At 47.5% G+C, this 26,746-nt stretch overlaps 2 protein-coding genes across 2 annotated transcripts; both read right to left on the minus strand.

Moving 5' to 3' along the window:
- Positions 1 to 10,988: 10,988 nt before the first annotated feature.
- MCIDAS (multiciliate differentiation and DNA synthesis associated cell cycle protein) lies at positions 10,989 to 17,143 on the minus strand. Its single transcript, XM_003408037.4, has 7 exons — positions 17,027 to 17,143; positions 16,846 to 16,942; positions 16,575 to 16,666; positions 13,251 to 13,326; positions 12,457 to 12,680; positions 11,758 to 11,868; positions 10,989 to 11,466 (listed from the first exon to the last, which is right to left on the minus strand). Exons 1-7 carry the CDS (start codon positions 17,141 to 17,143, stop codon positions 11,026 to 11,028), a joined length of 1,158 nt encoding a protein of 385 aa, XP_003408085.1. The 3' UTR covers positions 10,989 to 11,025.
- Positions 17,144 to 22,170: 5,027 nt separating this feature from the next.
- CCNO (cyclin O) lies at positions 22,171 to 24,312 on the minus strand. Its single transcript, XM_064279755.1, has 3 exons — positions 23,917 to 24,312; positions 23,093 to 23,278; positions 22,171 to 22,656 (listed from the first exon to the last, which is right to left on the minus strand). The coding sequence occupies exons 1-3, from the start codon at positions 24,310 to 24,312 to the stop codon at positions 22,171 to 22,173; spliced, it is 1,068 nt and encodes a 355-aa protein (XP_064135825.1).
- Between the last annotated feature and the right edge of the window lie 2,434 nt (positions 24,313 to 26,746).

The following is a 26,746-nucleotide window of genomic DNA, read 5'->3' on the forward strand; positions in this document are numbered from 1 at the left end:
AGATAGACACCTCCACAATTATAGTAGGAGACTTCAACACACCACTTTCGGGAATGGACAGGACTTCCAGTAAGAAGCTCAATAGAGACACGGAAGACATAATTGCTACAATCAACCAACTTGACCTCATAGACCTATACAGAACACTCCACCCAAAAGCTGCAAAATACACTTTTTTTTCTAGTGCACATGGAACATTCTCTAGAATAGATTACATATTAGGTCATAAAACAGACCTTTGCAGAATCCAAAACATCGAAATATTACAAAGCATCTTCTCAGACCACAAGGCCATAAAAGTGGAAATCAATAACAGAAAAATCAGGGAAAAGAAATCAAATACTTGGAAACTGAACAATACCCTGCTCAAAAAAGACTGGGTTATAGAAGACATTAAGGAGGGAATAAAGAAATTCATAGAATGCAACGAGAATGAAAACACTTCCTATCAAAACCTCTGGGACACAGCAAAAGCAGTGCTCAGAGGTCAATTTATATCGATAAATGCACACATACAAAAAGAAGAAAGAGCCAAAATCAGAGAACTGTCCCTACAACTTGAACAAATAGAAAGTGAGCAACGAAAGAACCCATTAGGCACCAGAAGAAAACAAATAATAAAAATTAGAGCTGAACTAAATGAATTAGAGAACAGAAAAACAATTGAAAGAATTAACAAAGCCAAAAGCTGGTTCTTCGAAAAAATTAACAAAATTGATAAACCATTGGCCAGACTGACTAAAGAAACACAGGAAAGGAAACAAATAACCCGAATAAGAGACGAGATGGGCCACATCACAACAGACACAACTGAAATTAAAAGAATCATATCAGATTATTAGGAAAAATTGTACTCTAACAAATTTGCAAACCTAGAAGGAATGGATGAATTCCTAGAAAAACACTACCTACCTAAACTAACACAATCAGGAGTAGAACAACTAAATAGACCCATAACAAAAAAAGAGATTGATAAGGTAATCAAAAAACTCCCAACAAAAAAAAAGCCCTGGCCCGGAAGGCTTCATTGCAGAGTTCTACCAAACTTTCAGAGAAGAGTTAACACCACTACTACTAAAGGTATTTCAAAGCATAGAAAAGGATGGAATACTACCCAACTCATTCTATGAAGCCACCATATCCCTGATGCCAAAACCAGGTAAAGACACCACAAAAAAAGAAAATTACAGACCTATATCCATCATGAACATAGATGCAAAAATCCTCAACAAAATTCTAGCCAATAGAATTCAACAACATATCAAAAAAATAATCCACCACGACCAAGTGGGATTTATACCAGGTATGCAAAGTTGGTTTAATATTAGCAAAACCATTAATGTAATCCACCATATAAATAAGACAAAAGACAAAAACCACATGATCTTATCAATTGATGCAGAAAAGGCATTCGACAAAGTCCAATACCCATTCATGATAAAAACTCTCAGCAAAATAGGAATTGAAGGAAAATTCCTCAACATAATAAAGGGCATCTATACAAAGCCAACAGCCAACATCATTCTAAATGGAGAAAGCCTGAAAGCATTTCCCTTGAGAACGTGAACCAGACAAGGATGCCCTTTATCACCACTCTTATTCAACATTGTGCTAGAGGTCCTAGCCAGAGCAATTAGGCTAGACAAAGAAATAAAGGGCATCCAGATTGGCAAGGAAGAATTAAAATTATCTCTATTTGCAGATGACATGATCTTATACACAGAAAACCCTAAGGAATCCTCCAGAAAACTACTGAAACTAATAGAAGAGTTGGGCAGAGTCTCAGGTTATAAGATAAACATACAAAAATCACTTGGATTCCTCTACATCAACAAGAGGAAATCACCAAATCTATACCATTCACGGTAGCCAACAAGAAGATAAAATACTTAGGAATAAATCTTACCAAAGATGTGAAAGACCTATACAAAGAAAACTACAAAGTACTAGTGCACGAAACTAAAAAGGACCTACATAAGTGGAAAAACATACCTTGCTCATGGATAGGAAGACTTAACATAGTAAAAATGTCTATTCTACCAAAAGCCATCTATACATACAACGCACTTCCGATCCAAATTCCAGTGACATTTTTTAAAGTGATGGAGAAACAAATCACCAACTTCATATGGAAGGGAAAGAAGCCTCGGATAAGTAAAGCATTACTGAAAAAGAAGAAGAAAGTGGGAGGCCTCACTCTACCTGATTTCAGAACCTATTATACAGCCACAGTAGTCAAAACAGCCTGATGCTGGTACAACAGGCACATAGACCCATGGAACAGAATTGAGAACCCAGATATAAATCCATCCACATATGAGCAGCTGATATTTGACAAAGGACCAGTGTCAGTTAATTGGGGAAATGATAGTCTTTTTAACAAATGGTGCTGGCATAACTGGATATCCATTTGCAAAAAAATGAAACAGGACCCATACCTCACACCATGCACAAAAACTAACTCCAAGTGGATCAAAGACCTAAACATAAAGACTAAAACGATAAAAATCATGGAAGAAAAAATAGGGACAACCCTAGGAGCCCTAATACAAGGCATAAACAGAATACAAAACATTACTAAAAATGACGAAGAGAAAGCAGATAACTGGGAGCTCCTAAAAATCAAACGCCTATGCTCATCTAAAGACTTCACCAAAAGAGTAAAAAGACCACCTACAGACTGGGAAAAAATTTTCAGCTATGACATCTCTGACCAGCGCCTGATCTCTAAAGTCTGTATGATTCTGTTAAAACTCAACCACAAAAAGACAAACAACCCAATCAAAAAGTGGGCAAGGGATATGAACACGCACTTCACTAAAGAGGATATTCAGGCTGCTAACAGACACATGAGAAAATGCTCTCAATCATTAGCCATTAGAGAAATGCAAATTAAAACCATGGTGAGATTCCATCTCACTCCAACAAGGCTGGCATTAATCCAAAAAACACAAAAGAATAAATGTTGGAGGGGCTGCGGAGAGATTGGAACTCTTATACACTGCTGGTGGGAATGTAAAATGGTACAACCACTTTGGAAATCTATCTGGCGTTTTCTTAAAAAGTTAGAAATAGAACTACCATACAACCCAGAAATCCCACTCCTCGGAATGTACCCTAGAGAAATAAGAGCCTTTACATGAATAGATATACGCACACCCATATTTATTGCAGCACTGTTTACAATAGCAAAAAGCTGGAAGCAACCAAGGTGTCCATCAATAGATGAATGGTTAAATAAATTATGGTACATTCACACAATGGAATACTACGCATCGATAAAGAACAGTGACGAATCTGTGAAACATTTCATAACATGCAGGAATCTGGAAGGCATTATGCTGAGTGAAATTAGTCAGATGCAAAAGGACAAATACTGTATAAGACCACTATTATAAGTTCTTGAGAAATAGCATAAACCGCGAAGAACACATTCTTTTGTGGTTATGAGAGGGGGGAGGGAGGGTGGGAGAGGGTTATTTACTGGTTACTAGATAATTTTTTTTTTTTTTTAGATAAGAACTGCTTTAGGTGAAGGGAAGGACAATACTCAATACAGGGAAGGTCAGCTCAACTGGACTGGACCAAAAGCAAAGGTGGGGGTTTGGGGACTATGGCTTAAGGGGATTTCCAAGTCGGTTGGCATAATAAACTCTATTATGATAACATTCTGCATCCCACTTAGAAGTGTGGCGTCTGGGGTCTTAAAGGCTAACAAGCGGCCATCTAAGATGCATCAATTGGTCTCAACCCATCTGGATCAAAGGAGAATGAAGAACACCAAGGTCACACGATAACTATGAGCCCAAGAGACAGAAAGGGCCACATGAACTAGAGACTTACATCATCCTGAGACCAGAAGAACTAGATGGTGCCCGGCCACAACCGATGACTGCCCTGACAGCGAACACAACAGAGAACTTCTGAGGGAGCAGGACAACAGTGGGATGCAGACCCCAAATTCTCATAAAAAGACCAGACTTAATGGTCTGACTGAGACTAGAAGAATCCCAGCGGTCATGGTCCCCAAACCTTCTGTTGGCCCAGGACAGGAACCATTCCCGAAGACAACTCATCAGACATGGAAGGGACTGGACAATGGGCTGGAGAGAGATGCTGATGAAGAGTGAGCTACTTGTATCAGGTGGACACTTGAGACTGTGTTGACATCTCCTGTCTGGAGGGGAGATGGGAGGGTAGAGAGGGTTAGAAACTGGCAACAGGGTCATGAAAGGAGAGACTGGAAGAAGGGAGCGGGCTGACTCATTAGGGGGAGAGTAAATGGGAGTATGTAGTAAGGTGTATATAAGCTTACATGTGACAGATTGACTTGATTTGTAAACTTAAAGCACAATAAAAATTATTAAAAAAAAAAAAAGGTCTGCTGTGAGCATTATGCTGTTTTAAGAACTATCTATACGGGGTCAAATTGACAATTGCAACTCGAAAGATCAGATGGAAACCTTAGAGGGGAGTGAATTTGTTAACGGGGGAGGAACAACTCAGAAAAAGAAGGGAAGAATGGCTGTACAACCTGAAGAACCCAATCAGTGTCACTGAATTGTACATGTAGAAACAGTTGAAGTGGTGTTTGTTTTGCTGTGTATATTCTCAACAGCAAAATAAATAAAATTAAAAAAAAATCTTTCAATAGGTAGGTAAATAGATACAGATATTATTGGTTCTGTTTCTCTGGAGAACCCTAAGACAGCTTTTGGTATTGAGAGTGCTTCTAGAGGAACAGAATCTTAAGAATGAGTTTTCTGAATTGATTCTGAAGTTTCTAGAATTGGTTCTCAAATCTGGTTAAACTTAAAGGGACTAATGACTCTATTTCTAGTAAGAAAGAGGGCACTGATAGTACAAAGTATGATGTGGCAATGTTCTTGTTGTTGGTAGGTGCCATCGAGTCGGTTCCAATTCATAGTGACCCTATGCACAACAGAAGGAAACACTGCCAGGTCCTGTGTCATCCTCACAATTGTTGCTATGCTTGAACCCATTGTTGCAGCCACTGTGTCAACCCATCTTGTTGAGGGTCTTCCTCTTTTTTGCTCACACACTACTTTCCTGAGCATGATGTCCTTCACTAGGGGCTGATCCCTCCTGATAACATGTTCAAAGTATGTAAGACTAGTCTCTCCATTCTTGCTTCTAAAGAGCATTCTGTAGTTCTTCCAAGACACATTTGTTTGTTCTTTTGGCAGTCCACGGTATATTCAATATTCTTCTCCAACACCACAATTCAAAGGCGTCAATTCTTCTTCGGTCTTCCTTATTCATTCTCCAGCTTTCACATGCATATGACACTACTGAAAATACCATGGCTTGGGTCAGGGGTACCTTAGTCCTCAAGGTGACATCCTTTTTTTCATCACTTTAAATAGGTCTTTTGTAGCCAATTTGCCCAGTGCAATGAGTCTTTTGATTTCTTGACTGCTACTTCCATGGGTATTGATTGTGGATCCAAGTAAAATAAAATCCTTGACAACCTCAATCGCCTCTCCGTTTATCATGATGTTGCTTATTGGTCCAGTTGTGAGGATTTTTGTTTTCTTTATGTTGAGATGTAATCCATCCAATATAGCAATAGAGATGTGAAACCCTGGTGGTGTAGTGGTTCAGCTACAGCTGCTAACCAAAAGATCAGCAGTTCGAATCCACCAAGGGCTCCTTAGAAACCCTATGGGGCAGTTCTACTCTGTCCTATAGGGTCTCTATGAGTTGGAATCAACTTGACGGTAACGGGTTTGGGTTTTTTTGTTTTGTTTTTTTTGTTTATCAAATACTTGTAAAAGACAAGGTTCTGGGTAATCATATATCTGATACCTTAGAACATTTTTGCCAAACTGACAAGTATAATGACATTGGCTGGTTGCTGCTAATTTCACTGCACAAAATGAGGGGAAAAAAATCATGAGCGCAGGGCTTCAAATTTCCAGCTCAAGTGATGCATAAATGACCTGAAAGTTTCTATATAACTTTATATAGAAAAATCTTATGTTTTGTAACCATAAGATTTTTCTATATAAAGTTATATAGAAACTTTCGTCATTATACTTGTCAGTTTGGCAAAAATGTTCTAAGGTATCAGATATATGATTACCCAGAACCTTGTCTTTTACAAGTATTTGATAAACGAAAAAAAAAAAAAAAAAAAACCCGTTACCGTCAAGTTGATTCCAACTCATAGAGACCCTATAGGACAGAGTAGAACTGCCCCATAGGGTTTCTAAGGAGCCCTTGGTGGATTCGAACTGCTGATCTTTTGGTTAGCAGCTGTAGCTGAACCACTACACCACCAGGGTTTCACATCTCTATTGCTATATAGAGCTGAGATTGCTGAAAACCAAACTCAGAGTCTCGCCCTACAAGTGGCTGAATTACAACACAAATTGAATTCTCAACCTCGAACCGTGTCTGATGTGAAAGCATTGATTGGGAGAGGTGGGTATCCTGAATATTGGAATTGGAACGTATGAACAGATCCTGATGAAGCTGGGAACATGTAGTCCCTAAATTCTGCTGAGCCTTCTTTGCCAGGAAAAGCAGCCCTTCCACCTCCATCTATGAAAATTAACCCTGTTTTGCCTGAGGAACCTGTACTAGCTTCACCTGAGACAGTGGTCTTGCAAGGCACTGCTGATTCTCATCAAGACCCACTACTATCACCTGTGTTTGCTTCTAGATCTATAACTAGACTCACGTCTCAGTAGACCCAGAAAAGTGAGGTAGAAAATGTGACACATGAAGAGATATGATATACTCCAAAAGAACCACATGATTTTTCTAATTTATACAGATAGGAATTTGATGAATACGTGTGGCAATAATCAGTAAAGTTGTTGGATAATGGTGGAGGGAACACAAACTTGGATTAGGCTGAATTTATTAATACGGACCCACTAAGCAGAAGTTCTAGATTCACTGTTTCAGCTTGAGGGGTTAGAAAAGGGCTCTAACAGTCTGATTGGTTGACTGAAACATGGACCAAAAGGTGGCCTACATAAATGAAGCAGAAATGCCAGAACTGCCTTGGTATACTGTTTAAGAAGGTATCCAAAGACGTAGGGAGATTTTAATGTTAGAGTAGGTTTATCATGTAAGACTTGCTCACCCACCCCAGCAGGGGCTAGAGGGCACACCTTTCACCACAACTGTGAGGAATAAATTTGTGAGGGGAGTTTCAACATCTTAGAAGAGCTCAGTGATTGCTCTTCTCTGCAGGTCAGGAATTACAGTGGGAACTACTGCCACTAAACTGGAATTCTTAAATGCATGTCCCATAAAGCCCTACGCTGAAGCTGAGGTATCATCGCTCGGACACAGATTTCAGCCCATAGCATCCACTCTAAGGCTGACACGGTGAGATGAACAGGTTAGATTCAGTTATATGACCTGCAAGGTCACCCAGCCAATGATTCTTTTTACATCTTGCTCCAAATAATTTTTAATTCTTTAGCTATCATTGCACTGCCTTAGTCTTCCTTTAGGTAAAATATAGACACGCATGTAGAAACTGTTGAATTGATGTAGGTTTTGCTATATTTCTAACAACAACAAAATAAATTATTTTAAAAATATAGATTGAAAATATCATTAGTTAATATTATAAAATAATAATATAGTAACTCTTCAACTTAAAGTGTTAATCATATTATTCTTATATGTGACCTGTTAATTAGGGAGCCCTGCTAGCACAGTGGTTAGGTACTTGGGTGCTAACTGAAAGGTTGGTGGTTAAAACCCACCAACTGCTCCATGGGAGAAAGATGTGGCACTCTGCTTCCAAAAGATTACATTCTTAGGAACCCCATGGGGCAGTTCTACTCTGTCCTGTTGGGTTACTACGAGTCGGAATAACTCACCGGCAACAGCTTTGGTTTTTTTTTTGTTCGTTTGTTTTTAGTTAATTAGAGAAATTAGGGCTAGATGTTAATCCCTTCTCCCATGTAAAAGGACCAATTAAATTAAGCTTCCTTCACACATTTCATGAACAATTATATTCAGACTCTTTACATCAACCTCTTCATCATTGCTGAAGCCATCTTCTAAGTCATCTAACATAACTTTTCCAAGCATATTGTCTTTACTGCCAACTGTTTGAAATATAACCCTTTTTGAGTATGGATATGATTTTATCATTAAAACTCAATCCTAACTCACAAGAATCATTTGCATAACATTATAACTTAATTCCCCTTTGTCAAGTAACATAACATTTTCATAGGTTCCAGGGATTACTACATAAACATCTTTTAACCCCCAAAAAACCAAACCCATTCCCATCAAGTTGATTCCAACTCATAGTGACCCTATAGCCCTGGGGGTGTAATGGTTAAGAGCTACAGCTGCTAACCAAAGGTTCGGCAGGTCGAATCCACCAGTTGCTCCTTGGAAACCCTATGGGGCAGTTCTACTCCGACCTATAGGGTCTATGATTTGCAAGTGCCTCGACGGCAACGAATTTGGTTTTTTTGGTATTCTGCCTACCACAGCCACCTTGGTATAAATTATCATTATTCCTCACTGAGATTATTCCATTTGTCTCTAGATGGGCTTCTCTTGCCTCCCCATGACTACCCCCACTCCAATTCTCCCAAAGAAACTAGAGCACTCCATTTAAAATGTAAGTGTGATCCTGTGACTCCTCTGCTGAAAAACTCTAACACTCCCATCTCACTCAGAATAAAGTCAAAGTCCTCACAAAGGCCTAGAAGGGCGATGGTATATTTTTCACCTTATTATCCGCCATTTTTCCCCTGTTCACTTGGCTCTAGTCACACTAGCCTTCTTGCTGTTCCTGGAACAGTTAGGCACACTTGCCCTCAGAGCCTTTGCTTATTCCCTCTGCCTGGAATGCTCTATCCCCAGATACCCATAGGGCTTATTCCTTCACTTTCTCAGATCTCTGCTCAAATGGTCACCTTCAGGGGGAATTTCCCTGACCAGGCCTCCCTATATAAAATAGTATCCCCTGCCGCTGACAGTCTCTGTCCTCATTACTGTTGTTCATTTTCCTTCATAGCTCTTTATATATCATTTCCCAGGAGAAAGTAAGCTCCAGGAGGGCAGGTCTTCATGTTTTGTTCTTTCGCTGCTATTTCCTTAGTACCTATATCACTGAGATTCTCAGTAACAGTCAATAAATATCTACTGAACGAATGAATTAATCTAATCATTTTTAAATTCTACTACTGCTAACTGATGCAAAATTGATAATTTGTGCCATTAGTTCACAGGAGAGATTTTACCCCCAGAAATGTTAGATGCTTAGGCAGTTAGAGGAGCTGATGGTTGACATGACAATTATAAGGATGAAATCCGAAAGGTAGTAAGAAGTGTAAATTTTTAAAAATCCAAGCATAAGTCAAACAAAAAATACATATAAATATATATAATTTTTAAATTTTCAGTCACTGAAGTTTATGCATTATGAAAATAGTCAACAAGATGGATCGACCCAGTGGCTGCAGCAATGAGCTCAAACATAGCAATGGTTGTGAGGATGGTGCAGGACCAGGCAGTGTTTCAGTCTGTTGTACATAGGGGTCGCTACAAGTTGGAACCGACTCAATGGCACCTAACAACGACAATTTCGGAGTGAAGAGGAAAAGGACTCCTTTTGACAAAACAATTGTTTTTCAAGTTGGGTTAAGATGTTTTTCTTTTCTTCTGATCCTGAACTGCAATAACTTTCTATTTGAGCCAGTGTGTGGAAAAGTCTGGACCATCCACTGTATTTTTTTAAGAGTTGACCTGTTAGGTGAAATATGAGGAAATGTGATCTATTTTCTTTCTAAACAGCTATTTAAATACAGATAACATTACACATGACAAACTGGAGGAGCAGGTTCCACCACACTACCCAACTCACCTGTTACCTGATATCTCCACTCAGATAGAACCAGCAATGAGGTGTAACAGGATTGGAAACTTGCCCAAGATGAGCCCTCAAATGCAAAAAGGAGCCCTCATGTTGAGAACTGTGGGGGTCGGGAACAAATCACTGCTTGACATAGGCCACTCACATAATTTCAAAAGAGTATAAGAACCCCAGACAAAAGGGAATTTTAGAAAAGTCAAAGTAAAGGGACTGTATAACATGTAAATTTTCTTAGAAGATCAAGCCAAGGAATGTAAAACGTTCATGAGCACTTGAGTTTTATCCATGGAACTTAAAGTTCTAACATTTCCACGCAGCTTCTGGCAAAAAAGGGTGAGCGCTGCCTCGTGTGGTAAATGCCATTTCCTTAAGATGACACAGATTTCTTATTAAGTTCGTTTTTCTAGTGGTTATTCTGTATGCACAAATAAAATTGAATATATAAATGCTATAACATTTTCCACAAATGTCACAGAATTATATGAAGGATCGTTTAAAATAAATGTGTTTAGCACCTATTTTTTGATAGCTCATTGGCTGAAAACCTGCATGTTTACTTCATTGCCTCTGGCAGTTGGAAAAAAAGTTTTCAAGAGTAACGTTCAGCACTTGGGGAAGTTCAATGATATACTGAAACATTCATCCAGAGACCTGTCTTCTGTGCCCACAACCTGTAAATGAAGAGTGAGAGCAATTGGAAGTTTCCAGAAAGGGCTCCTATTGTGGAAAATGACTTAACCTTTGGAGCATCCGTTTTCTTCTTATAAAACTCGGGCATAATTTAAATATAAAAGTAACTAAGTCGTTTCTCAGTCTCTTCCAGCTCTAAAGAACATAATTCAAAGCTGCTAAAAATAAATACTTTAAAAATTGACTCTCTATATTTTGCAGTGAAAAGGGGAAGGACTATAGGATATTTTGTACCAGAACTTTAAATACGCTGCTGTATCAATTACAATATTATCAAGACGTTTTTGTTCCTGAAAAAAATTTTAAAAAGTTCCAGGGTGGCATCTGCCTTGCAGAGAGAGTTGTTTTGAGTAGCCAGGTTCAGGAAACAGTCCCAGCTACTCCCGCTCAGCTGCCAGACGCTTCAGTTGGAATATTAAAGAGCAGGTTTTAGGGGACGGTGTCCCAGTTCAACTGGGGACCCAGCGGAATTTGTAACCCCCACTGGCTGTCCGAATGGTGAAGGCGTTGCCCTGGGGGAAGGCGAGAGTGCGGATGGTGCTGTGGCTGCGTATGGGGGTACTGAACGAGCCGCCCTCCTCCAGTTCGCTGTGGCTCAGGTTCAGCGCGCTCCGGCTGCAGTCAGTCCGCAGCCCACGGAAGGCGCCGTGCAAGTTCCCGGGCCTGCCGTCGGTGCTCGCGGGCTCCGCCTGCAGCCGCGGCCGCTTGGGGTCGTGGCTCTGCAGGGCTTCATCACAGCGCTCGGAAATCTCCCTTAGGATGGCGTCCACTTCGGCACAATCCTGGCCGGCAGCACTGAACAGCTCCTCCAGGCTCCTTTTGGTCGTCGCCTTGAGCTGGAAGGGCTCTGCCGCCGCCCAGCAGTCCCGAGACTGCGTGATCATCAGCTTCTGAGAAAGATGGGGCAGGAGTGCACTGAGACACGTGAAGGGGGCGGCTCCGGGACCAGCTGGGACGCAGAAGCTCAAAGGCGACCCAAGCGCGCAGCACACCGCGCAGACTCGGCGCGGTTTACGCGCCCCCTGCAGGTGGCTCAGCGAACTTCCAGAGGTTCGCCCTGCTTCTCCCTAGCCGCCCTCCACCTCCCGCCTCGCCAGGTCCCAACACCGGCAGTGGGGTAGGGGGTGCACAGGAACAGTTCCGACGTCCTGCAGAGTCTTGCATGCCTGTGCCTCACTTACATCCAGTACCGAGGCCAGGTGCCGGGTCCGGCTGGCTAGTTCCTTCAACTGCACGTTCCGCTCTTTGAGTGAGGCAATCTCCTCCTGCTTCTGGGTCAGCGTCACGTGCAGCTGCAGGGAGAGGAGACCCAAACATTCACCGGTAGGCCACCGTGCTCGGTCTCGTCTGCATGTTCTGCATGAAATAAACCCAGATCCTAACGTCTTGTCAGGAACTAGGGACACAAGGGCATTACACAGGTGAAAATAATAATCGGTTCTTTGGCTTTTTTTTTACCAAGCATTTCGACAAAATGTATAGAAATTAATCCTCGACTTGGGCAACATGCAGATCTAGATTCTAATCCAGATATAAAGTTCAACCTTCCGATGCCTCTTTTCCGTCTCTGTAAAATGAGGCTTGTACCTACCTCCACAGGTGGTTGTGAATATTAAACGAGAGTAGAAAGTAAATTTATAAGCACAATGCCAGGCACTTAGAAAGCTCTCAAAAATTATCGGAGGCCCTTTTAGAAAACCTTACAGCGCAGTGGAAGCTGAGGCGGAGCCGCTGGAGCAACAGCAGCTAAGTCTAAGACCACCAGCCGGTTCACTGGTTCTGACGTCCGCAGGGGCGCACCTGTGCCCTGGCGCGCGGCCAGGGTGACCACCACTTGCGCCCATCCCTCTGCCCCCGCCCCAGGATTCCTGGCCGCCTACTTGGTTATTCTCCACGAGCGCATCCCCCAACGCCCTCTGGTTCTGGTCGGCCACCTCCTTCCAGTACTGCTCCGGCGGGGGCACGTCTGGAGGGCACAGCGGCGGTGATGGCAGTGCCCGCGGGTCTAGCGGCGGGGACAGGCAGGCTCCGAACGGCGACACATCACAGGGCGAGAAGGGGAAGTCTCCATCGACCAAGGGGGGTGACATCAAAGAGGACGAGTCTGAGGGAAAGAGCGAGAGCTGGGTTTACAGCCTCTGACCTGTGCCCTGCGTCGGGGGTGGGGGGCGAAACACCACGCCGGTAAGGGGTTTATGGGGGAAGTTTCTCTTTATTGACTACAGCATCCCTCACTCCGTTACAGCTACCGTCCCCAGGCCCTCCCTGATTTATCCTGTACACACACAGTGGGCACTCAATTTTTGTCTACTGAATTGATATGAACTGAACTGACCCTTCATGGTGGCCAGGGCAAATTTGCATGGGCCTGGAAGAGTGACACAGGGCCTTCGCTCTTGTCCACATTCCTTCACTCCACCGCTCCCTCACCGCACCACAGCGTGGGCTCCCTCTGCTAGAACGCCCTGGGCGAACCGAGAAAGCTCCAGATCCAGCCGTTCATCTTCTGCATTAAGGAGCGGGTGGCGGGGAGAGGAGGCTAACTGTGAAAGAGCCTGACTCTTTGAGTTGTTGCTGACGAGTCACTGACAGCTGGCTGGGGTATTTCATGGCCACGAAATCTGGGGTGTGGGACACCCTGGCCGCTGTTTAACTGCAAGGAGGCTGGACTTGCCTGCAATAAGATCATCCACCGTGTCTCTGAAATCCTGCAGATCGACAAAGTCCGGCTCCGCTTGCAGGGAATGGCTCTGAAATAAAGCAAAGGTGTAAACTATTTAATGTCAAGTCTGGAGGGTGCAGAACACGTCCTAGAGGGACAGACATCCTCCCCGATTCAGCGGCGGATCTGCACACACTAGTGTTCGCAGCCAAATTTCGTACCTGCAAATCAAAGCTCTCTCCCGGGCAAGGAGCCCAGCAGGCTTGCACCGCCATGGTGGCGAGGGCACGCACGGAACCAGGACCAGGTCCGTGAGGCTCCAGTCCCCACATCCCACTGGGAGCGGAGACTGTTCAAGGCCTTGTGTCCCGCGTCGGTCCTTCCGCGCTCGGCGCAGTGGCCCCACTCTAGAGCCGAGTCACCGGCGGCTCTCACGGCCCCGCGCCCCGCCTCACTGGCGGGTCACTAGCCAACCAGCTTCCTCGTGAGACCCCAAGCGTTCCTCACTCGCCGACAGAACCTAACCCTCAGACTTACCCCCGACAGGCCAGGCCGAGGTGCTACCGCCCTTAGAGCAGAGAGCCAAGAGTGAGAACACCCGTCTTTCCTCCCAAGACCGGACAGCGTGTGGGGTCCTTCAGAGCAGTAACTTGAAGCCACGTTCCCCGTTGAGACGCGCGCGCGCGCGCGCACACACACACACACACGCCCACTACATAAAGGAACAGAAGGGCAGGCTATAACTTAAGAGGTCAGGGATGATATGGAAAGCGCTTCTTTCAGCCCACAGCAAGGATGGCTCCTACTATAATTTTCAGTTTCTCAAATAGGTTGAGTTGACTTTTCAAGATATGCCTCTGGCATCTTGAACTGGACGCTCCCCTAGGTTCCCGCAGTGTGTCTGGGTGGAGGAGGAGGAAGTAAGTGGTAAGAGGCTGATGGCTCGGGAGCCTTTTTATTCCCTTAATTTGTGGACACTGACAGTTGACAAAACTTTTACAGGGAATCAGTTAATCCTCATATCAATCCTGGAAGTTGGCAGGGCTGGGAAATGACTCCTCTTCCTGGATGGAGAAGCTGAAGCTCAGAGTTTAGTTGCCCAAAAGAACCCACCTAGGAAACGATGGAATCACAGCTCCTGTTCAAGAAAACTGATGCCTATTTTAACCCTCTTTACTCTAAATCTCATTGCCTCTAGTGTTTATCTTCCATTTGAGAAAGTCTGGCTTCCACCAAAGACAGCACTGGGAAGGAGAAAGGAGTGTCTCAAGGGGCAAGGTGTGAGGCATGCATCAGTACTCCCATTAGAAATACCTGTTCTACTGACTGCAGTGACATTCCACTATTACTGATTCATTCCTTTGTGTTAATCATACTCTTCTCCCAGCACTTCTTCTTTACTATTCAAATATTTCTGAGAAGAGGAACTTATTCTGACTCTAATTTCAAAGAACAGACAAGTTTATCAGTTTTCCATGGGGATGAGAGATGGAAGCATGGAGGCCCCTGCAACCATTTGGGAACTGAGGCTATATAAGGGGAAATGGTTTAGAACGGAAGAGCTGAGGGCCTCAGACAAATCATGTAGCACAAGTTCTGTCCTGGCTGAAGGGGCCAGAAATGAGACTCATTCTCCATGGGCTAAAGATCTCCCTCAGAAGAGGCTTGGGAAAAGGCCTTACTTAGCATGAGGAGGCAGGAGGCCAACTCAGGAACTGGGGCCCAGGAGATGTTTCCTCCCACTTTAAGCCCCATCTTGACACATCCTGGACCTCAGACATTTCTGGAGCACTTCCTCTCTCAACCCACCTTCCTCAGCAGGCAGGGGCCTGGGAAATACGATCAGAGTGGTCATATTGGTCATACTGGTCAGTTGTCTTTCCAGGGGATATTCCCCTAAGGGCCCCTCTCCCTCTCCACCAGCTCTGGTTTCCCCAGGAAAAATCCTGGACCTTTTGGTCCATCTGCTGTGAGCTCTGTACTTGAAACTTTGAATCCTACCTTCCCAATTAGATTTTTAAAAATCTAGCACTTTTGTAACTACAACAACAGCAAAAATGACTAACACAGATGGCATGATGTCAAATTAAAATTCTGTATACTTAATTTAGCAAGAGTCTGCTTGGTTTTTGCTACTTGCAAAATAAACATGTTGGGGTGAGGGAGTAAACCAGGCCCCTGGGTCAGGTGGAAGATACTGAGGCAGTGTCTTCCCTTATTTGAGCCTCCAGGTCTAAGAAGGGTTTAGGTCTAAGAAGAGCAATAAAATAGCCTCTGCAGGGTAATAGCCACTCCCACCTCTTGCTTTAACAATCTCTGCTCTCAGCAGCCACCTATCCTGACTCCCCATGGGCTCTATCCCAAGGTTCCAAGAGGCCCTTGACCCTGGGAGACACAGGAATATTGCGCCACCACCACCCCAGCTCCAGGAGGTGGTCACATCTTCTGGAGAGTTCTGTGCTGGGCCTGTCCTCATGGCCCAGCACTTGCTGCCAGGAAGCTGGAGATGGCACTCTTCTGTGGGCTGTTAAGACCTCCTGTCCTTCTGGGCACTCCATAGCCCACAGATGAGCCGGGCTTCTGGTCTCCCAGACACCAGTGCTGGGAGATACCACCCGCTGCCTGGGGGAGCATCATCAACCCTGGCAAGTGGTAGAAGAGGGATGGAACTAAGACAGGCTTTGGAGGAAAGAAACAAATTCAAATGTCTCTTTGTTCCATGAGGATAAGCGAAGAGAGCCTTTGGAGGAGGGAGAAGAGGGCCTTTTTTTTAAGTGCCTAACTGCTGAGGGGTCGTCTCTGCAGAGGAAGAGCGTTTTCTGTCACATTTCTTCCAGAATCTTTCTCCCTCTTGCCTCTGCCCCCAAATGCAAACTCTCCTCCACTTTTCCAGTCTTCAGCAAGAAGTTAATCACCGATCTCCACTCTCGGTAGATGTCCATGGAATGAAAACGGTTAGTGAATAGCCGGGAAGGAGGTGCTGGGAGGAAAGACAGGACAGACATCAGATGCCCAGCACTCAACTTTTCTCCCACCCACCATCTCCTCGTTGCAGCTCCAGGGAATGAATGGGGAGGGGAATGGAGACCGGCTCCGCAAAGGCGCCCTCCAGGCGAGCCCCTTGTCCCGAGTTGGTCAGAAGAGCTCCAGGAAGCGGCCGTTGTTACATATGAGGGAGGGAGAATTTCGGATCCCCGAGGATCAGGTTCCCGCACAATGCCTCCCCCACCAGCCGGGTGTGCCTGTGCTCCCCGCTGGAACCGAGCGGCTGCGGAAAAGAACCCTCCGGGTTTGAGCTGCGTGAGGCGAAGTGGGCCCCGGAGAAAGGAGTGGTACCTGAGAGGTTGTGGGGTTACCACTAGGCGGCGCGTCGGACCCGAGTAGCGAGGAGCAGTCAGCGAGGTCCTGCAGATCTATGGTGGTGAGGGCTGCGCGGGGAGACCGAGAGACAGGCGCCCGCGGAACCCTAAGTCTCCCGGCCATTGCTTGCCCCGGGACCCCGGCCAGGGCGTCAGAGCCAGAGCAGGAGACGCTCCTCCGACCGCGAGCGCCGCACTCAGCCGGCGCGGAAAACCCGAGGGGACGCGCGGGGGGCCACGGGACTCACCTGGGAGCTCGGCAGGCCCCGCGTCCCCGGGATCTTCGTACGCTGACACCCGGCTGCCGCCGCTGCAGCCAGGAAAAAACTTCTGCGGAGGGGCGAACTAACCAGGCACAGAAACAGTGTTCGTCGGTCAGCCCTGGGCCTGGGGCGCACAGACCCCGCCCGTCCAGGGTCCCGGCCCCACCTTCCTTTCCAACTTCCTCGGCTTGCCCAGAGGCCGGCCGGCCAGCTCCAGCACCCTGTTGGGACAGATGCTGTCAAAGGCCCGGCGTCCCGCCGCGCCGCCCCTGCACGCCTGCATCCTGCCTCGGGGCGCGCTTCGGCCCGGGAGCCTCGCGCCGACTGTTCGGAGGCGGCGGGTCGGGTCCGGCTGAGTGTGCAGGCTCAGAGGTCGGGGAAGGCGCGTGGCCGGGGAGGAGCCGCGGGGTGGCAGGAGGGCTGGGAGGAGCGCGAGGCCGCCGCGCGGGAGGGGCGGCTCGCGCCTGAGCGCCAGAGAAGGCGCCTTCAGCCCGGGACAATCTGCGTGCGGGCGGAGTCGTTAAACTCAACCTGGCAACAAGGCTTCCCCCGGGAGCCGAGAGCGCGGGGTCCCAGCCCGCGAGCGCCCTTTCGCCGAGAGTTGGCGCCGCTGCCCCGCGACTGCGGCGGCGGGAAGGCAGGGAAGGAGGGGCGGACGAGTCCCACCCATCCACATCCCTGGGTACCGCCATTGCCCTTGTCGGCAGCGGAGATGGAAAAGTTCACGATTCTTATTTCCTCTACCAACCCCGGTTGTAAAGCACTAAATAACCGTGGAACGACACTCGCCAGAGTTAGACTCCGGCTCTGCAGAGGGGTGTAGAGTTCTGGCAGGAACTCCCCAGAGCAGCCCCGGGGTTACAGAAGTCCCTTCACCAAACCTGGGGAGCCCTCTCTCTCCTATCTCGCAGTTGTCCACCGGATCTCTATTGGCCTTTTGCCTAGGGCCCCGCCCCGCAGCCCCATCCCCGCACTTTCCGGACAGCAGTGCCTGAGCAGGGTTTAAAAGGTCAACTATGAAAGTGACATCCACCAATCCTCCTCCAGCTTCGGAAAACTCCAAGTGGGCAGCCCCGAATATCCTGAAACCTTCGTCTCCATTTCTCTCTCCTCATGTCCTCAGCTGCCCGTCCAAGTGTTTGCCCGCTTTCTGCACAGCTGACCTCGCTTGCTCTGCGGCGGTCTCGGCTGCCCTTCCGAAGGCCTCTCCCGTAAGCGGCATCTTCAGATCCTTCGGGGAGGAAGCCTCTCTCTCAGGACCCCATTCCCACCCTCAGATCTAGTTCAAACAATCATCTGGAATTGGAATCTTTGTGTCCTCTCCTATTGGGCACCTTGTTTGCACCTTATTTATACCTAGTAGTAGTGAGATCCTCTTTTAAAGTGTCAGGGTCACTTTCATTTGCATCCATTATCTGGGAGCCCTGGAGGCACAGTGGTTAAGAGTTCAGTTAAGGCCTGCAGTTCAAATCCACCACCTGCTCCTTGGAAACCCTCTGAGGCAGTTCTACTCTGTCCTGTAGGGTCCCCATCGACTGGACGGCAATGGCTTTTTTTTTTTTTTAAGTAGTGAAAGATCCTCTTTTAAAGTGTCATGATCCTCTTTTATTTACATCCATTATCTGGGTTAAGAAACAAGATACCCCTAACAGTGATAGAGGATAAACCAATGGTAGAGCAGGAATAGATTTAGAGACCCTCTGGCCCATTTTACAGATGCAGAAAATGAGGTGAGGTTAGCCAGCTAGAGTTGGTGTAGTATCTCTAATGCTGAAGCTCTGGCTTTAGAATCAGGCTCCCTGAGAATGGGAACCTGGCTTCACCCATGATCAGATCCCTGAGCCCCAGTTCTTAAGGAAAAACAGCAATACTGACCTCAATAGAGTTGCTGTGAAGACAAATGAGATATTTATGTAAAGTGATTGGTGCTTGGTATGGATAAATTAATCTTATGCACTTCTAGCCTCTAGCTCCTGAGTAGCACAGCCACTAGGCAGTTCATCCCCCAGCCCCATCCTTACCCACTTCCCAGTCTGTGAAATGAGCAAGAGAGCTCTTGGCTGAGTTTTGGGGGGATTTCTACATACAGAGACCACTATGAATTTTCCAGAACAGGCCCATTTTTCAAATACTCATTAATGGTTCCCCAAGTGGGGTAGAAAAATATGAGCATTGTACGTACAATAAATTGTGACAACACAAACTGGAAGAGCGAAATAATCAGCACAATTATATGACTGTCTAGTCTGGATCATTCTGGAACTGATATGGATTGAATTTTGTCCCCTAAAAATGTGTCAACTTGGCTAGGCCATGATTCCCAATATTGTATGGTTGTCTGCCATTTTGTGACCTGGTATGATTATGTGTGTGTTGTGAATCCTACCCCATGATTTAATGAGGCAGGATTACCGGCAGTTATGTTCATGAGGCAGGACACAATCTACAGGATTAGGTTGTATCTTGAGTTAATCTCTTTTGAGATGTAAAAGAAAGAAGCAAGCAGAGTGGAGGGGGACCTCATTACCACCTAGCAAGAAGAGCCAAGAGCTGAGTGCATCCTTTGAACCTGGGGTCCCTGGGCTAAGATGCTCCTACACCAGGGGAAAATTGATGACAAGGACTTTCCTCCAGAGCCAACGGAGAGAGAAAGCCTTCCCCTGGAGCTGACGCCCTGAATTTGGATTTCTAGGTCACTATTTTTTTTTTAGACTGTGAGAAAATAAATTTCTCTTTTTTTAAGCCGTTCACTTGTGGCATTTCTGTTATAGCAGCACTAGAAAACTAAGACAGGAACCAAATACCCGTATCAGTCTTGGCCAGGTGACTCTTCTCCCAAAGTCACTCTTTTGCAGAAGGACAAGCCAGGCTGAGGGCTCCAGATATTTCTGGGACTTGAAATAGGCAATACGATAAAAGAACAGCTTTCCCTCAGCCAGCTTAGTGATCCTTTCTTCATTCTTCCTGAGCAGGGAAGGAAGAGGAAGTTCCTGGAGAGTTTAGCATAACAACATATCAGGAGAGGATTCCAAAGGGCCCAGAGTAAGGCACCCCAGGCTCTGGACAGCACTTGGAGGATGCATGTGGAAAGACGTGAAAGGGAATTTCTCTAAAATTGTTGAGTTTGTTTGCTTTTTATTTGTATTTGTTGCACATTTTGATTTATCCTAAATTCAGTGGGACATCGCTGTTTTTCCCCAAAGGTTTTTATTATAAGATTTATATTATATTCATTATTAGATAGGATTTATAAGATTTTTTTCCATATGTCTTGAAGGCCTGTTATGTGTCAGGAATAGTGATGGGTGATTGTAAAAGCATCTCATTAATTCCATAACCCGACCCTATGAAGTAGGGTTATTCCCATTTTACAGACGATACTTAGGCATAGAGATATGACTGGCTTAAGGGCATTCTGAGTAGGAACCTGAAGCAAATGATTCCAGAGCCTACTGGTTTAATCACCGCTTTATACTCCCTCACAACAATCTTTTTAAGCTTCACAACAGCCCTGGTATCAATTGTAAGGCTCAGAGAGGTTAAGAAATTTGCCAGAGGTAATACAGTAAAACTGCAAAAGCTGGAACCTATGTAAGGCAGAAACCTGTCAGAGAAGGAAAACTCAGATATTTCCCACTAAAACAAGTGATTGAAAAGTAGTGAGACTGCACCCTGTCAAAGGTGGAAAAACAAGGCAGTCTGGTTGAGTTCCCGCTCTCGCGGTTTCACTGTATTTTCCAATAAAGAGCAATACAAAAGTGGTAAGACTCCACCCTCTAAAAGGTGAAAAACTTGTGACACCTGGAAAAACAAGGCAGTCCCTTCGAGCTCTAGCTCTCACAGGTTTCACCATAGAGCTGCAGACTCATGACACTGAGAATGAGGACTATGTGACACTCTTGGAGCCACAAAACCTCGGCACGCCTCTCTCATTTCTTGACTCAGTTTCTCCATCTTTAAAACAAGTCCTGTGATGTGACTGGAAGCAAGGACTGTACTTGGCTGTACAAACATATTCTCTACAGTCCTTATTGAATGGAGGACACTAGGTAGATAACTTGCCCAAAACCTACATCATGAAGAGGTAAATTCTTACTGAGAATGGCCAGAAGTTTAAGTGGGGGAAATTTAGCAGAATGGTTAAAGGCAGAGCCCTGGATTCATTGCCTCCCTTCAAACTCAGCTTCCTCCACTGTTAGCTCCAATGTCCTCTTCTGAAAAAATGGGATAATACTTTGTGTCATAGTATGGTTGGGAGGACTGAATACTGAACATAGTCTGACAGTACCTGGTACATGGTAAACAATGACAGCCATTATTACTATTATGCTATCATTACCTCCAGTTCACATGTAGCAGGTGTTAAGAATGAAGCTTTGAACCAACCACGTGATTGCAGAGTAACAGGGCTTGATTTGAAATGATAGCCACCTGCAAAACCTTCATTTCCAACATCTGTTAGTTGTACCAGGAATTCTCTGTATCCGCGTCTTTCTTGGCTTCCTCCTCAGCTAGTGTACCTGTGGTGCGGTGGTTCCCTCCCGCCCCCCGACTTCCCGACGCTTCCCATCCCTGCCTCAGCCAAACCGGCGCCCTGACCCCACCAGACCATGTTGACAGTTGTGGGCTCTATCCGGTCTCATACTTTAAGGCACCCTTTGGACCCCTACCCAGTGCCGTCGAGTCTATTCCGACTCATAGTGACCCTATAGGACAGAGTAGAACTGCCTCATAGTTTCCAAGGAGCGCCTGGTGGGTTGGAACTGCCCACCCTTTGGTTAGCAGCCCCAGCACTTAACCACTATACCACCAGGGTTTCCTTTGGACTCCTAGGAAGAGCAATTCTCAACCTCCTAAAGCAAGGGTCTGGGGACCCAGGCCTAAAAGTGACCCTGGCTTGCCTCATCACTGGAACCGCTTTGTCAAGGACCTCACCGGACCTGGGGCCATCTGGCACAGAGATGCCAACTACAGAGCCGACTGCGGTAAGGAACTTGCATCGTGGCTGATCACCCCATTCCGGGTCTGACTTCACCTTCCCTCCCAGCAGACAGGCGCGCGCAATAGCAACATCCAGAGTCAGACATACCACGAAGGACAAGCCTGTTCATTTGGGAAAAGATTCGGCTCTCTTGTGTGCTCTCAGCAAAATAAACGACGAGACGTTATCATACACTATTTACAACCTGCAGGATGACCTGGTGACCAAGCGGGAGCCCTGAACCTTCTCTGTGGACCAATACTGTACTCTTCCAAAGAAATGGGTGCGGTCCAGCAACTGGATCAGGGAAAGGAGATCAAGGGTCTGCTTTATTTCAAGCTCGGGGAGAGGCTGCACTTCTCGAAAATCTGGAGGGGCAGCATATGAGTCAGGGAGGCCTGGTTGATGGTCACCAGCAGCTGCAGCTTGCCCAGGCAGTCCTGTAGCACCGCCTCGGAATGCCCGCCCAGGAGCAGGTCCACCGGACGCGGGAGCCGCAGCATGCGGTCCGCCAGCGCCAGGCAGCAGATGGCCAGCAGGGAGGGGGGGTAGCTGGTGAAAGCATAGTCCGCTAGACTCAGCTCCGCCACCCCCTGGGCCAGGGCGTGCGCCTCCAGGGCTTCGGAGACCTCCGCCTGCCCGGCCTCCACGCGCGCGTGCGTGTAATGCTCCAGGAAGAAACTGATGGTGGGCGCGCCCAGGCTGAAGTGCAGTTTGTGCAGCACGATGCACTCCAGGTTGCAGAGCTGCTGCCGGGAAAAGGTGCCACAGCACAGGGCCAGGAGCTGCTTCACTAGCGGCGGGTGCACCTCCACCTGCAACACAGGGCGCGTTCAGCGCCGCAGCGTGGCTTCCAGGACAAGAGAAACAGCCCAATTGCAAACCCAGAAGAGGACTCTTCCCCACCCTCTACAAGACTGTCCCGGCCCCGCCTCTCTCTTTCTAACCTTGGATCACCTGGAGCTTACCTCTAAAGTTTAACTACTGGAGCGTTAAAAAAAAGTTTCGGTAAACTTTGAATTTTTTTTTTTTTTTAGACTAGCATAAGGGTTTACAAGAAGCTATTTGAGACTGTTTCTTTAAAAGCTGTGTGGAAGGACTTTTTAAGAGAATTATGAAGTTATGGCTGTGTGATGTATGTTTGCAAAGGTCTACCGAAACGAATTCAGGGAACCCAGCACTGCGCGCTGGAGAGCTGGGCGGTGAGAATGGCCAAGAGTTTGGTTGCCCCCAGGCGTCCCATGGGGGTACCTGTTTGCAAGCGATGAGCAGGGACGTGACCCCAAGCAGCTGGAAGCAGTCTGCAGCTACCGGTGTGGTGGTGAGGAAGCGGTCCAGAGTGTTCACCGTCAGACACAGCGACTCGAAGGAGAGGCCGAACCGGCGGTGCACGGGGATCAGCCAGCTGAGCAGCTTACAGCGGGATTCCGCGGTCACCTGCTGGGAGAAAGTAGGAAGGCGCGCCTGCTGAGTTTAGGGTAGAGGGAGGAGGAGCTGCAGAAGGCCAGAGCTGCGCAGACCCAAACAGCTTCCCGGGAGGGAGGCAGGAAAAGGAGGAAAAAGCTAAATGCCCTGGAAACTGGGAAACACAGGGGCAGCACTGCCGCCTAAAGAGCGCTGCCGGAGCCCGGAATCGGGACGCCTGGGTTCGTGCCTGGCGCTGTGCGAAGCGCCTCAGATGTATTACCTCGTGTAATCCTTTCAGCAACTCAATGGGGATCCATTTTGCAGATGAAGAAACTGGCTCAGGGTTGTTAAATAACTTGCCCGAGGACGGTAGGAGTCCGGGCTCGAACCTAGGAACTGTGTTAACTCCTCTGCACTTTATCGTGCCCTCGCTAACCAGCTTGGAGACTTTGGGCAGGGCACTTAGGCACTTTACTCCAACTGTAAAATGAGGCGGTTGGCCCGGCCTCCAAGACCCTTTCCGGGTCGGACCGGGGGCGTGAACTGGACTGGCGCCGGCGGGGACACAGCGGGCTGAGTGGGCACGGTGGAGAGCAGACAGAGCAGGAAAGGTGAGAGCAGCGGGGAGGAAGAGCGGCGGCGGGAAGCGGGCTCAACCAGCGCCTCACTTGTGGCTGCTGCGCGAGCGAATCCCGCGGGTGGAAGTGGCTTTCCCGCGCCTTGTGGAAGTCGTAGCAGCTCTGGCCATAGTCGCGGAAGGTTTGTAGATCTAGTTGTGCCCACGGCTGGGCGCGGCCGGGCAGGGGGCTGCAGCCTCGCGCCGCGGACGCCGTGGGGCTGTCTGCGCCGTCCGAGCCGGAACTGGGGGACTCAAACAAGTCGCAAATGCCAGAGTCACCAGGAAGTGGACGCGAGTTCAGGGGCTGCAGTGGTTGCTTCCTTCGGAGGCGCAAGCGCCTGCTCTTCTTCACCGGGGCGCGGAGGTTCTGGTCGTTGTCCCGCCTCCAGGCCCGGGCGGCAGGACTGGCGAGGCTCGCGGGGCTGGTGGAGCAGGAGGTCACCATGGTGCAACCGGGCGGCCTCCCTACTGCCCCCAATGCCCGGGCTGCGGCGAGCTGGACGCGCGTGGCACAGTGCGAAGGAGGTCGGGCTTGATGGCCGGCGCGGGCCTAAGTACCGGACTGCCCCCTTTCCTCCACCACACCCCCGGCCCCTCACTGGCTGAACGCAGAGCGGCACGAGAACCGCGCTTTCCCGGCTAAAGGACCGCTCCTGGGCTAGCTGCTGGCAAGGGGGAGGAGGAGCCCCAGCCAGCGCCGCACATCCGCCTTCTGCGCGGGTTCCGCGCGCGTCCTCGTTACCGGGGCAACCTGGGCCGGGGCCGCTGCAAGAGCTGAGCCCGGGTAAGTGGAGCAACTGCTGCGCCGCCAGGTGAGCGCTGGGTCCAGCTGCGGGGCTTGGCCGCGCCCGGGAAGGAGATTCTCCCCAGGGGGCATCTCTCAGTCCTTGGCCAGATGGTCTTGACAAACGCTAGCACCTTCCAGGCTGGCTCTAATCCAGGTCGGTAATTGTGTAAAAGACCCTCTTCTGAACTAACTCCAAATGAAGGCGCCAGCTTGAATTCTTCAGCACAGGAAAAGTTTATTTCGGTGACCCATACGGAGTATAACCAATACTCTTAATTCAATTGAGTTTATGATTTTTGTTTCAGTCGGTTCCTGAGCAGTCAGTATCCCTCAATTCCCCTGGTCTCGGGAGCAAAGCCTTGGCTGTTGTGTATCTAGCCAACCAGGCAGGCATTCGTGCTCAAAACAAAACAAAATCGCCCAATAAACCCCAAACAGCAAATCTGTAATAGCTTCTCCCACTCTTTTCACATCAAACCAAGGGAATTGACGCTGCAGAGGCTGGAGGTCCTTGTATCTAATTGCTCACAGACTTTTATTTTTAAGTTATTAGCTTCTGACCGGCTGGCCCTGGTGGTCCAATCTATCTTCGTTATTCCTTGCTTCCGGTTTCCGCTCCTTCAGGGTGAGCAGCTCAGAGAAGTAGAGCGTAATGGGGGAGGGGAGGCCCAGGCGGGAGAGACTGGATCGGGCAGCTTCCTCAAGGCGCCCCTGGGATAGTGCACAGGTAGAAGTCCTGGTAGAAGTTCGAGTCCGTCCCTGGACTGAGTGAATCTTTCTAAGAAGCTCTGACCCTTTAGGATTCCAGTTCCGGTTGAGAACTGGAAAATGGGGCGGGTGGGGGCGGGTGGGGGGGGGGCAAAGCAGAAGTATCATCGAATCAACCCTGTAGGCATTTTCGAGTGACGGAAAGCACAGATGCCCTCAGCCTGACAAAGTTTCCAGCCCAACCCACTGCCGTCGAGTCGATTCTGATTCATAGCGACCCTAGAGGACAGAGCAGAACTGCCCCGTAGAGTTTCCAAGGAGCGCCTGGTGGATTCAAACTGCGGACCTTTTGGTTAGCAGCCTTAGCACTTAACCACTACACCACCAGGGTTACCTAAGGTGCTCCAAAAGGTGAGGTTATCAGGTGCAATACCAAGAGCAGGATCAGCCATTTGCACCTCATTTCAGGAGAAAGCTGACAAATGTGTGTAATCAAAGTGTAAATTTCTCTCCCCAGAAATTTAGTGGGAATGGAGTGGAAATTTAGTGGAGTCTGCTAGAGATGCAGGTTGAGGAACACAACTCTTTTCAGGTTCTGGTACCTGTTAACTTTTTCTTTCCTTGTGACTCTGAGCAAGTTTTAGTGTCCTGACCTAAATAGTGTCATCCGTAACATGGGGAAAACCTTTCCAGATGATTCTTACCTACACAGCTAATTCTTACCTACACAGGTAATTCTTACTATACAGGTGATTCTTACCTATGTAAGTGCCAGGCCTCCCTACCTCCTCCCAGGCTGTTGTTGGAGAACCCTTATGGGAGGAGCAGCTGGTTAAATTGTTTAAATCTGTGGAGGGGAGACTGGGTCAGTTATCAGATGTCTTCCTGGAGAAGATTTCTGGATGGCCAAGAAGAACCCAAGGATTCTGATTCTTTATATCGGCCTAGATGGCTATGTGAAACAGTGGGAAGAACTCAAAGTCACCTGCTAGGGTCAGCTTGTCGTTTCCATTTATTGTTCATCTTGGGCAAGCCGCTCACCTGAGTCTCCTTTTCCTTATCTGTTAAATCTGGGTATTGATACCTGCCTTGAGGATCCAGTAAAATAGATGTTAAAACTCAGTCCCTATGAATGCAAAATAGTGGCGTTACTTTAAAGCCATTATTGAGAAGTAAAAAATATTATCACACTGGAGATACTCTGAAAAACAGTAGTATCACTTCATCTGCCTTTGGACTGTGGCTTTGTTTTCCTAGGGAGTTGGCCTATAGTTAGAGTCCAATCCCAACAGCTGGTGCCTGAGCTTTGGCCTGATGGGTGATTCCTAAGTATTTGTGGACTGCTGGCTATGCCAGGGAGACCTGGTGGTGCAGTGGTTAAGCG

This window comes from Loxodonta africana, chromosome 2, assembly GCF_030014295.1.
Source record: "Loxodonta africana isolate mLoxAfr1 chromosome 2, mLoxAfr1.hap2, whole genome shotgun sequence".
NCBI classification, from domain to species: domain Eukaryota; kingdom Metazoa; phylum Chordata; class Mammalia; order Proboscidea; family Elephantidae; genus Loxodonta; species Loxodonta africana.